The sequence below is a fragment of the Callionymus lyra genome, chromosome 16 (assembly GCF_982586985.1).
Source record: "Callionymus lyra chromosome 16, fCalLyr1.hap1.1, whole genome shotgun sequence".
Taxonomy (NCBI): domain Eukaryota; kingdom Metazoa; phylum Chordata; class Actinopteri; order Syngnathiformes; family Callionymidae; genus Callionymus; species Callionymus lyra.
In genome coordinates this window covers 21,473,383-21,486,229 of record NC_141833.1, presented here as the reverse complement: position 1 = coordinate 21,486,229, position 12,847 = coordinate 21,473,383, and the positions used below count along the sequence as shown (strand labels likewise).

The 12,847-nt window shown below is 37.0% G+C and overlaps 1 protein-coding gene across 1 annotated transcript; it reads left to right on the top strand.

Annotated features, from left to right (window-relative positions):
- The first annotated feature begins 5,182 nt into the window (after nt 1–5,182).
- samd7 (sterile alpha motif domain containing 7) lies at nt 5,183–11,962 on the top strand. The gene is made up of 8 exons (XM_087811233.1): nt 5,183–5,292; nt 5,966–6,089; nt 6,155–6,282; nt 6,343–6,421; nt 8,269–8,918; nt 9,830–9,945; nt 10,006–10,116; nt 11,726–11,962. The coding sequence occupies exons 1-8, from the start codon at nt 5,190–5,192 to the stop codon at nt 11,960–11,962; spliced, it is 1,548 nt and encodes a 515-aa protein (XP_087667359.1). The 5' UTR covers nt 5,183–5,189.
- The last annotated feature ends 885 nt before the right edge of the window (nt 11,963–12,847 follow it).

Here is a 12,847-nt window from a genome sequence, read left to right as displayed (position 1 = left end):
GCTGTAAACAATCTTCAACATTTACCAGAATAAAAGATAAAATCTCGCACATAAACTCTTAATAAAGCCACAGAGAGAAACGACGTTGTGTTTGGAACGAGCTGCGATTAAAATAGTTACAAAAAAAAGTCCACAAACACACAACAATAGCGAGTAAAGCGTATAAAAGTCGTACTAATCCCTTCACAAATGATTAATCCGGCGTGAACGCGATTAGACAAACAACCTTGGAATCTCAGTAATTAACCTAATAAGAAATGATTCACTCGGATATTAAACGTGCCTCAACTTTAAAGCGACGTGTGTGTGTGTGTGTGTGTGTGTGTGCGTGTGTGTGTGTGCGTGTGTGTGCGTGTGTGTGCGATTAATATTTGTGTTCTTAAGCGATGTTTAAAAAATGGATTATGACACACAACTAATTCCTAAATCAATACTTGCTTCACTTCATCACAAGCAAGTCTATTGGCATCTAATCCACTCGATGACATTCTATTCTACCTTCATCTTTGTATTCTCTTCTTTCTTGTTTGCCTTCGACCTTTATCTGTATGTGCTTTATCTTTAGACTTAGCGTCAGGGATTTTCCCCTGGACAGCGAGAACACAGACGAGTGTTAGAATAAACAAACAGAGTCAGAATCCAGTTCTTCTCACGCCTCGAACCGAACCACCAGCTTTTTATTCCATATTTCAGACGAAACACTTGATTACTAACAGTTTGTTCGTCTGAGTCGGTGAACGTCATCTCCTGCACGCCGAGTTCAACTCCCTTAACTTGCTGAAGGTCACTTTATCTTAATGAACAATCTGTCATTTCTGATAAAACTATAAGCAACATAAATGAACACTTAGATTGTGTCATCTTGTACTTTCTTTTTATAAACACTTTGTTCTTTTTCTTATTTTTATTTGTATGAATATCGTCTGTATTGCTAATTGGAAAAACAATTTGAGGGATCGATAAAGTTCTATCTATCTTATCAATCTATCCCGGTCCAGTGTGAACATGAGTGTGTGTCTGTTGTGTGTCTGTTGTGTGTCTGTTGTGTGTCGGTGGAGGGGAGGGCGGGGGGGTGGCGGGGGGGGGGGGATTAGAGTGGGGCTAGACAATACTTCTGTCTTGTCTGATATGACCTCCTCTGGGCTCCTTTTAAGTCGTCAGCAATTTTTCTCTTTAATTCATTCTTGTAATGAGATTAGCCCGGCAACGGCTAATCCCGCGAGTCCAATCCCCGGGATTTGGCAGCTGCGGCGAAGGGTTCTGTGCTTGTTGTGAAAATATGACGAGAGCTTTTAACGCTCGACAATTTCACTGGACGGCTGTTTTTTTTTACACACACAGATTAAAGTGTATGTGTGTTGAGATGTGTTACTGATTATCATCCGTGTTGATATGATCTGAACCAATAACCGTCTCGCAGCTAAAACAAATAAACCTGGATAAAGTTGACAGAGTCAACTGTAGTCGGCGATGGCAGTAGGACGCCAGTCTTGAATGGTCTTTCATTTGAGCAGAATTTGTGATTTAGTTCGTTGTTTTGGTTCTTTTTTTAGTGTCATATTGTCTTTGTGTTATACGGTATTTTTTAAATCTGATAAGAAGATGTTTGAACCGACGACCTCAGTCACGAGTCGACCACCGATCCATGTTTTAGTGTTGGTTGTTTTTGGTTTAAATGGGAGTTTGAGCAACAAACTGCTGCACTTTATGTTATTTCACAGAGTTTTAATGCAAACTTAGGGACAAATATGGACAAAACCGTCGTAGAAAACACATCAAATATTTTCTAATCGCTCTGATTGATAATGAATTGATTGACATTTGTTCCTGTCGTTAAACCTGCAGCGGTAAATAAATACATGTTGAACCAACAGCAGAAACTTCGACGTAATGAATAAGAAAACTTGTTGTTTTTTTAACATCAGAATATTCTGTGGTTCGACTCTAGTTGTCGTGGGATTTGAAGCAGAAACATCTCAAATATAAACCGTTTAAATCATAAAGTTAATCTAATTCTCGGATAATTTACTTCTCGTGATGTCGAGTCTATAAATATGTGAAGATATAAAGAACATGAAAACTATCACAACAGTTTTCACTATAAACAGTTGGATTTAAGAGAAAAAAAATAATGAAATTGTCAGAAAAAGTGTCTTTAACACTAAATAATGTTGATATTTTATTACTATATTATTTTTACTTTATTGCATTACTTTTGTTCCCTAAGAGTTTTATTGTTTTCCTTTAATAAAGTGAGTTTTTAACGGCACTTTAAAATGAAATGGTTTATTATTATTTGTCTTAAATCCGAATGTTCAAACTTTAATGTTAAAACAAATACATTTTGAACAACAAACTATATAGAAAAGTTAAATAACCAAATAAAAAGATGGAGGAACGAGTCGAGTGTCTTTTCAAAAAGTTGTTGATAATATTGAGAAGAAATTACAACTTTAATGTAACATTTAATCACACATGTGAGTATTTCTTTTAGCAGTTTTTATATCCTTTGTTTTAAGGATTTTATTCCGCACTTTTAAATGTCCTTCAGTTTTTTATTACTTTTTGTGTATTTTATTGATTGTTTCTTGTTTTATTCACTTTTGTATTCAAAGTTATAACATAAAAAAAACAACATAATACACAATTTTTTTTACTTCATTCCTCGTCCACAAACCCCTCAAGAGTTCCCGGTGATGACTGAGGACGAGAGGATACAGTGAGTCCAGCAGATTTTAAAGATGATGTTTGGACATATTTTGGTTTTGAAAACAAATGAAAGCAGTTACGACTGAGGACGAGAGGATACAGTGAGTCCAGCAGCTTTTAAAGCTGATGTTTGGACATATTTTGGTTTGAAAACAAATAAAAGCAGTTACAACTGAGGACGAGAGGATACAGTGACTCCTTTTAAAGCTGATGTTTGGACATATTTCGGTTTGAAAACAAATGAAAGCAGTTACGACTGAGGACGAGAGGATACAGTGAGTCCAGCAGCTTCTAGTGACCAACGTGTGTGTTTTTAAGTGACATAAATGCAAACGGTAAAATGGTAAATAAGTACTATGACATAAACAATCTGGAATCCAAATAATATCACAATATTCCAACATATTTAAACAATTTTTACCAACAAAAATCACTCATATGTCAATTCTGATGGATTCTAAAAAGAATGAATTGAAAAATATATATATAATTATTGTGGGTTTAATATATTTTGAAATAACTCGTGAGTGTCTTTAATCGTTTAAACCAGTGGTTTTCAACCTTTTTTTACATCACGACGAGTAACATTTTTTATATTCACGGAGCGACCTGATAAAATATAATAATAATAATGTATCGTAGAGTTTGTGTTTCTCATGTTTTCAATGGTTTTCAGGTTTATTTTATGACTAAACCAGAGACTGACGTTGTTTCAGAGAAGATTCTAAACAAAAATAATAGAAATAAAGTGATTTTTTTCGGGAACAAACGCCGGAACAAACTGTAAGAATGTTGGAACACAAGTGTTCGCACCACATAGCTCCACATAAACCGATTGCATCCCCAGATTTACCCACAAGGTGTTTTTAGGACATCCTGGGAGCTAATGGAGGCTAATAGGCTTAGAACTCCTGGTGTATTGTCCGGGATGCTTACGGGCAAGGTTTGCTGAGGGTAAAACTCTAAATGTGCGGATTACCTCCAACACATCCCTTTAAAGTGCTGTATAGCCAGGACTTAGCTAATAGGATCCCGGGGTTGGCAGGGGCCGGCGGGGGGGTGGAGGAGCCAGCAGGTCTTCAGGCACGTCAGCAGATGTAGGTGGCAGACTGTGGCGGGACTAACAGGGGGATTACAGCGCTCAGATTATATGGGCTTCCGAGGGAAGGTGCTGGACCGGGACCAGGTCCGAGGCCCGAGGGCCAGAACCTTAATATCCGCGGTGTCATTAATATCTGATTAAATGTTTGGAGGTCATAATTAAAGTTTGACGGTAATCCCAGATTGTAGATTACTGGAGCTGGATTACACTCAGATCTGGGTTTTAATTAAATCTAAATCAGCGTTTAAGTCAACTTTTTTATTTGACGAAAACCTGGAGAAGAAGAAAAAAAACAAGAATCACAGATTTGAAGAAGAGCCACGATCTGAGAGAGCAAAGGATTTGGATTTAAAGGTTAATTTAACGCCCAGGATTGGAGTTGGTTTAAGATTATTGCTTAACACTTGAGTATGAGACCCGCGAGAGCAAGGGTCAAAGGTGAGGATTACGGAGCAGAGTGTCTAAGTGCATTGATCTCATTTCGACGGTTTAGATATTTGCTAATTTTAGAGAAACATATGGACGGAACCACATAGTTTTGCTTCGGTTTGATTGTCTGCCTCAATCCGCAGATTATGAACGAATGCTGCCCTCTAGTGGCCTCAGCGACGCTTAACACGTTTGAGTATTTTCTTTAAATATTTTCTTGGTCATCTAAAGAATACAAGTATAATATATTGAATTGTATTTATCAAACATGTTTTTTATACTGACTACACACGAGTGATTCGATTATCAACAACAAAATCCAATCATTTTGAAAATTATTTGGTAAATCTTGTCCAACCTGAGTCAGATTATTATTATTATTATTAGAATGATTTTCAATTAAACTTTATTAAAATATGACATAGTTATCTCAAAAATAACTTCTGTACTTAGAAATACTTTTGTTTTGTGTTGCATTTCTGTAGTATATTTTCGTATTTTTGTGCTGCTACATTTCTTTGTTTGTTTTATTAATATTTTCGTAATATTATATAATATTATCTTATTTTTTAATAGTTACTTATTTATTATTAGTATTTTATTTCACAACTATAATTATTATTTTATTTATATTACCATTATTTATTATGATTATTATTTAATACATGCACTTTATGTTTAAGTATACTGAGAACTTGCTGCTGTGAAAACAAATGTCCCTAAAGTGGAAGAACAAAGGCTCATCTTTACTTATCTTATTATTTTTAATTAATCCTTCAGAGTCAAGAGAGACAGAAAGTCTTAAGTCGATCTTCTGGGCCAGAACAAACTCTTGGAAGTTTTTTGAGGACGCAAAATATCGTCGCTATATTTACACGCTTTTAAGACGCAGAAGATTACATTTAATCCTCTTTTTCATCTTGCGCATAGGTCACCCAGAGGTCATAGGATGACCCCACGTGAACAGCTGAGAAAGATGACAGCGATGGGAGAGCAGGGGGCGCTAGACGAGAAGCACTGGTACCGCCTGGTCAACGGCATGTCGGCCGGAGGTGAGCGAGTCAATCAAACTTATGTAGCTCCTTATGTGCGGCCCAAGCATCGACCCCTGAGGAACTCCGGTTAAACTTTGGAGGTAGATTTTATTTATAGTTCGATCAAAAGAAAAAGTTGTTTCAATCAAAAATATATATTTTCAATCAAAACAAAAAAGGATAATTTATTTGTTTAAAGTAGCTTCAATTAAAAAGAAAGATTCAATCAAAAAAAAGTTTATTCAATAAAAGTGAAGATTCAAATAAAAATAAAAATAATTAAGTTAATTAAATAATAAAGTTGCTTCAATAAATAAAAAGTTGGTTCCATAGAAAAACGATTTTCAATTCAAATGCTTTAATAAAAAAATAATAAATATTTTGGACAGAAGTAACCTTTTTAAGATTGAATATCAAATGTATAAATTAATTGAATTAATCTTCAATTAAAAAAACACTGTTCATCAAAAATACCTCTTTTATTTAAACATTTTATTAATTGAAGCAACTTTTTTAAATTGAAAATATTAATTATATGTATTTACATTTAAAAATGTTTGTTTTGGTTGAATAATGAATAAATAAATAATAATAATAAATACATAAATCCACCTCTAATAGAAAAACTAAAATCCAGTTAGAAATCAATGGCTCCACAGTGACCCCTGGTGGTTGTGTTCGTGTCCCACAGAGCTGAGGCAGAGGCAGGAGCTCATCATGAGGAACCAGATGGCGATGGCTCCCCAGATCCTCGCCCAGGGCCAGCAGAGGTTACAGGGGGTCCCCACGCAGTTCGAACCCAGATTCATGGAGAGGTTGGTTTCTGAACCGGCGCCGATTTCAACTTCCTGTTTCGACTCTAACTAAAGTGTGACCTTAGAGAGCTGGTGCAGCCCTCAGAGATGGTTCCTTCCGACGCCCGGCAGATGCACATGGGCCCTCACCTGGGGCCCCCGATGCCGCCTCATCACGCCGGCGTCATCCCAGGGAGAGGGTTTCCAGGAGCAGGTGAACAACCATCGCTCTCGCTGAGAAACAAGTGCATGTTAACACCAGCGACTCTCGCAGGATACGGTTTCCTGCCCTCGGAACCCATGGAAACGGTTGCTCGGCGACAAGAACTCATCCACAAGCAGAACATCGCCAGGTAGAGTTTTACCTTCAGTTCATCCTCGTGCACAGGTAGAGTTTTACCTTCAGTTCATCCCCGTGCACAGGTAGAGTTTTACCTTCAGTTCATCCTCGTGCACAAGTAGAGTTTTACCTTCAGTTCATCCTCGTGCACAGGTAGAGTTTTACCTTCAGTTCATCCTCGTGCACAAGTAGAGTTTTACCTTCAGTTCATCCTCGTGCACAGGTAGAGTTTTACATTCAGTTCATCCTCGTGCACAAGTAGAGTTTTACCTTCAGTTCATCCTCGTGCACAGGTAGAGTTTTACCTTCAGTTCATCCTCGTGCACAGGTAGAGTTTTACATTCAGTTCATCCTCGTGCACAGGTAGAGTTTTACCTTCAGTTCATCCTCGTGCACAGGTAGAGTTTTACCTTCAGTTCATCCTCGTGCACAGGTAGAGTTTTACCTTCAGTTCAACCTTGTGCACAAGTAGAGTTTTACCTTCAGTTCAACCTTGTGCACAAGTAGAGTTTTACCTTCAGTTCAACCTTGTGCACAAGTAGAGTTTTACCTTCAGTTCAACCTTGTGCACAGGTAGAGTTTTACCTTCAGTTCAACCTTGTGCACAAGTAGAGTTTTACCTTCAGTTCAACCTTGTGCACAAGTAGAGTTTTACCTTCAGTTTAACCTTGTGCACAGGTAGAGTTTTACCTTCAGTTCAACCTAGTGCACAGGTAGAGTTTTACCTTCAGTTCATCCTCATGCACAGGTAGAGTTTTACCTTCAGTTCAACCTTGTGCACAAGTAGAGTTTTACTTTCAGTTCATCCTCGTGCACAGGTAGAGTTTTACCTTCAGTTCATCCTCGTGCACAGGTAGAGTTTTACCTTCAGTTCATCCTCGTGCACAGGTAGAGTTTTACCTTCAGTTCAACCTTGTGCACAGGTAGAGTTTTACCTTCAGTTCATCCTCGTGCACAAGTAGAGTTTTACCTTCAGTTCATCCTCGTGCACAGGTAGTTTTACCTTCAGTTCATCCTCGTGCACAGGTAGAGTTTTACCTTCAGTTCATCCTCGTGCACAGGTAGAGTTTTACCTTCAGTTCAACCTTGTGCACAGGTAGAGTTTTACCTTCAGTTCAACCTTGTGCACAAGTAGAGTTTTACCTTCAGTTCATCCTCGTGCACAGGTAGAGTTTTACCTTCAATTCATCCTCGTGCACGGGTAGAGTTTTACCTTCAGTTCATCCTCGTGCACAGGTAGAGTTTTACCTTCAGTTCAACCTTGTGCACAAGTAGAGTTTTACCTTCAGTTCAACCTTGTGCACGTACATAGGTAGAGCTTTACCTTCAGTTCAACCTTGTGCACAAGTAGAGTTTTACCTTCAGTTCAACCTTGTGCACAGGTTAAGTTTTACCTTCAGTTCATCCTCGTGCACAGGTAGAGTTTTACCTTCAGTTCAACCTTGTGCACAGGTAGAGTTTTACCTTCAGTTCAACCTTGTGCACAGGTAGAGTTTTACCTTCAGTTCAACCTTGTGCACAAGTAGAGTTTTACCTTCAGTTCATGCTCGTGCACAGGTAGAGTTTTACCTTCAGTTCAACCTTGTGCACAAGTAGAGTTTTACCTTCAGTTCAACCTTGTGCACAAGTAGAGTTTTACCTTCAGTTCAACCTTGTGCACAAGTAGAGTTTTACCTTCAGTTCAACCTTGTGCACAGGTAGAGTTTTACCTTCAGTTCAACCTTGTGCACAAGTAGAGTTTTACCTTCAGTTCAACCTTGTGCACGTACATAGGTTAAGTTTTACCTTCAGTATCCAAGATGACAGACAGAGCTGAGCCAAGAGACAAAACTCTGGTTAACTGAGGTTTGACCTTGTTAGGATGGAGATGAACGCCATCCTGCACCAGAAGGAGCTGGAGAACGCGCACCAGAAGGGTCTGATGGCGATGGACAACCCCATGACGTACCCCGCCAACCCCATGACCTTCAGGGGGCGCCAGAGGATGCCGGACGGCCACGACGTCTACGTCCACCGCCCGACCTTGGACGAGCTTCACTCCAACAGCATGATGATGTCGTCCAGTCCGTACCCGCCCATGAGCTCGCTGCACCGCGAGCGAGGTCGGCGCGCCGGGCGCCGCCCCGCCAACGCCAAGAGCGCCGAGAGTCACATGACCGCCGCCAAGGCCGAGGACAAGAGCGTGGAGGAGAGTCCCGGGGCGACCTCGGGCGAGGAGAAGGAGGTGGAGGTCAAGGGCGACATGGGCGAGGACGGCGCCGGCAAGACGCTCCAGAACAAACTGGACTCGGAGCTGGCGAGCAGGAAGAGCTACAAGGAGGGCGAGGCCGGGCACAGGAAGTCCTGCGGCGCCGACAGATGCTCGGACGGAACCAACGGAGTCAACGACAAGGACTTGCCGTCGCAATGTTCGGCTTTTCAGGACAAGTTCATGTTTCCTTCGGCCGGAGGAGGAATCTCTGGAGCGCCGTACCTGTTCCCGGTGCCGGGGAACGGATTCCTCGCCCCTGGTGGGTTCAGAGACATGAGTGTCCATAAAAGTGTGTCAGTGACAGAAAGATAGTGATTTAAACCTTTTTTAATTGTATTTTTAAGCAATTCTTTTGTATATTATTAAATTCAAAGTAAAGGTTAAATCTTTTCTTATAAAATAACTGAGATAAACAGTTGATTTTTTTTTTACACGTACAGTTTTAAATTGTAATTCCAATAATTCAAAATTAGTTTTCTATATTAAATATTTGTTTATTTGTTGTCTCTTAAATACAATATATAAATGTTGCTATAATAGAGTCGCCAGACAAAACCAACAGAGCACGAGCTACTGGATGGAACTCTCAGCCAATCAGGCGACACAATGACATCACATGACGAAGCGAATAACCAACAATATACCAACATTTTTTATTTAAAGACTATGAATTTAATTCATTTTGAAAATAATTCCCCTTTTAAAAAATTAAAAAAAAGTAGAAAGTAAACATATTCAACCTTTCAATATAGAAAAATGTTTATTCAATAATTCCTAAAGATAAGTGCAGAATTTCTAAATAATTAAATTCAAGAATTGAAAACATATTCTAACTCTAATCAAAAATGTAAATTTAATTATTTATTTTTTTAATTCGTAGTCTTTTAAACTCAATGTATAAATGTTGGTATAAAAGTGACACCAGACAAAACCAACAGAGCACAGATTTTATCAATATGTTTATCCTGAATTTACATTTTTTCTTTTTTAACTACTTTAAATCTGAATATCACTTTATAATAACTATTAAAAACATTTCAATATAGAAATGATCTAATTGAATTATTAAAAATATAATTAAAAGCTTTAAAAACATTTATATAAATACATTTAAAGAGTTTAATTCAATGTTCATGTTGTTCTCGTGACATCAAACACTTTGTTCTCCAGGAGCTTCAAACCTGTTCCTCAACGGAGACGAGGTCACCGAGGACATCAGGAAGTGGACGGTGAACGACGTGTTCAGCTTCATCAACAGCATTCCTACCTGTGCAGAGTTCGCTCAGGTGAGTTTAGAGTCTGTGTGTTTGAGTTTGAGTTTCACGTGTTTTTCCACGTGTTTGTAGACGTTCAAGGATCACATGATCGACGGAGAAACTCTGCCGCTGCTCTCTGAGGAACATCTGCTGGACACACTGGGACTCAAGCTCGGTCCAGCTCTGAAGATCCGCTCGCAGGTGAGCAGGGTTTCTGAGGGGTTCTGAGGGGTTCTGAGGGTTTCTGAGGGGTTCTGAGGGGTTCTGAGGGGTTCTGAGGGGTTCACATGTGAATGTTGAGTTTAAAGTTCTACGAGTATTAGTTTTATCAGAACATTCAAGTCGAACTGAATATTATGAGATTAAAGTTGAACAAAATACTTTATTATGAGATTAAAGTCGAACAAAATACTTTATTATGAGATTAAAGTTGAACAAAATACTTTATTATGAGATTAAAGTCGAACAAAATACTTTATTATGAGATTAAAGTCGAACAAAATACTTTATTATGAGATTAAAGTTGAACAAAATACTTTATTACGAGATTAAAGTTGAAAAAAATACTTTATTATGAGATTAAAGTTGAACAAAATACTTTATTATGAGATTAAAGTCGAACAAAATACTTTATTATGAGATTAAAGTTGAACAAAATACTTTATTATGAGATTAAAGTTGATTAAAGTTGAACAAAATACTTTATTATGAGATTAAAGTTGAACAAAATACTTTATTATGAGATTAAAGTCGAACAAAATACTTAATTATGAGATTAAAGTTGATTAAAGTTGAACAAAATACTTTATTATGAGATTAAAGTTGAACAAAATACTTTATTATGAGATTAAAGTTGATTAAAGTTGAACAAAATACTTTATTATGAGATTAAAGTTGAACAAAATACTTTATTATGAGATTAAAGTCGAACAAAATACTTAATTATGAGATTAAAGTTGATTAAAGTTGAACAAAATACTTTATTATGAGATTAAAGTTGAACAAAATACTTTATTATGAGATTAAAGTTGAACAAAATACTTTATTATGAGATTAAAGTCGAACAAAATACTTTATTATGAGATTAAAGTCGAACAAAATACTTTATTACGAGATTAAAGTTGAACAAAATACTTTATTAAGAGATTAAAGTCGAACAAAATACTTTATTATGAGATTAAAATTGAACAAAATACTTTATTACGAGATTAAAGTTGTACAAATACTTTATTATGAGATTAAAGTCGAACAAAATACTTTATTACGAGATTAAAATTGAACAAAATACTTTATTACGAGATTAAAGTTGTACAAATACTTTATCATGAGATTAAAGTCGAACACAATACTTTATTACAATATTAAAGTTGTACAAATACTTTATTATGAGATTAAAGTCGAAAAAAATACTTTATTACAAGATTAAAGTTGTACAAATACTTTTAGGAGATAAAAGTCGAACAAAATACTTTATTATTAGATTAAAGTTGAAACAAGTCGAAGGAAAATCATTTGTCATGAGTATTTTGTACGACTTTAATCTCATTATAAAGTATTTTATTCAAAGTTTCAAGTGTTCAATTTAAAATATGGAATAATTAAACCAAGTGTTACCAGACAATACTAAACCAGATACTTGACCGAACTTTCAGCCAATCATACGATCCGCAGACGATCACGTGTCTACTTCTGACGACTCTAATATACTCAACATTTTAATATTTAATTTAAATGTATTTTTAATATTGTAATGAATTCTTCTGATGAACTATAGTTTCTGATCCAAACTCTGATCACGTGGTTCCCGCAGGTGTCCCGGCGCATGGGCAGTTTGATGTACATGATGAACCTTCCACTGGCGGCCTCCAACCTGCAGGCGGCGCCAGAGAAGCCCGGCGAACACTCTCCAGAGCTGGGCTCGCCCGTCAACATCAGCGGCGAGATCCTGGCGAGTCCCAGAGACTCGGACGCCCTGAAGACCACCGTGGACCACCTGCAGGAGCCGGAGACCAACTCGCCGCCCTCGGTCAGCAGCGAGACCGCCTGACCCTCTGCTGCCCCCCAGTGGTCACTTTAGTTTCTCGCGTTTCATACTTTGTTGAATATGTATATAAAGACTTTTGTACTTACGAAGAATCTTCTGGTTTCTTTCATTAAACACAAATAAACAAACAAAATAAACACAACAAGACACGGTCTCACGGGATAAAAGTGATCGCAATTGTTTATTCAACGGTGTTAAAATAGTCGAGTTTTTTTGTTAAATACGATTCAAACTTTTTTTGGGGCATTTTTTAAAGTCACACATACATTTAAAAAAAATGTTTTCTTCAAAAGATGCATCATTTTTTGGTTGGTTTTCGTGTGAATTTAAGGAACTATTTTTGACTAAAATCTTAAAATCAAACTTTTGTGAGTAGAATTCAATTTCAAAATTGTCACTTAAACAGTTAAAATAAAACTTTTGATTAGATTACGTAAGAAAATATAAAAGAAAATAATAATTTTAATCAACTTTTTTAATTGTTAAGAAATAAACAACATGAGCTTCGAGAATCAAATCACACGACTAGTGTCGTCAAAAACTTTCTTTAGACTTAAGATGGTATCATCTTGTTCTTTCTCTTTATTTCTCTTCGTTCTTATTTTTATGAATAATTGCTGTATTGCTGTGTCCAACTGGAAAAATTTCCTTCAAAGACCTCCTGAGGATCAATAAAGTTCTACCTAACCTTTGACCTAAGAATCTGTTGATACAATAGTGTCAACAAAATTTAATAATAAAACTAATAACCTGCAGGTTTTCCTTACGATCATTTAATCAAAGGAAATAATAAACAATATGCAGAATTATTTTAACAAATGAAAAAAATAGAGATGTATTGACTGTTAAAATACACCAGTAATTAAGTGTTTAAATGGATACGTTATA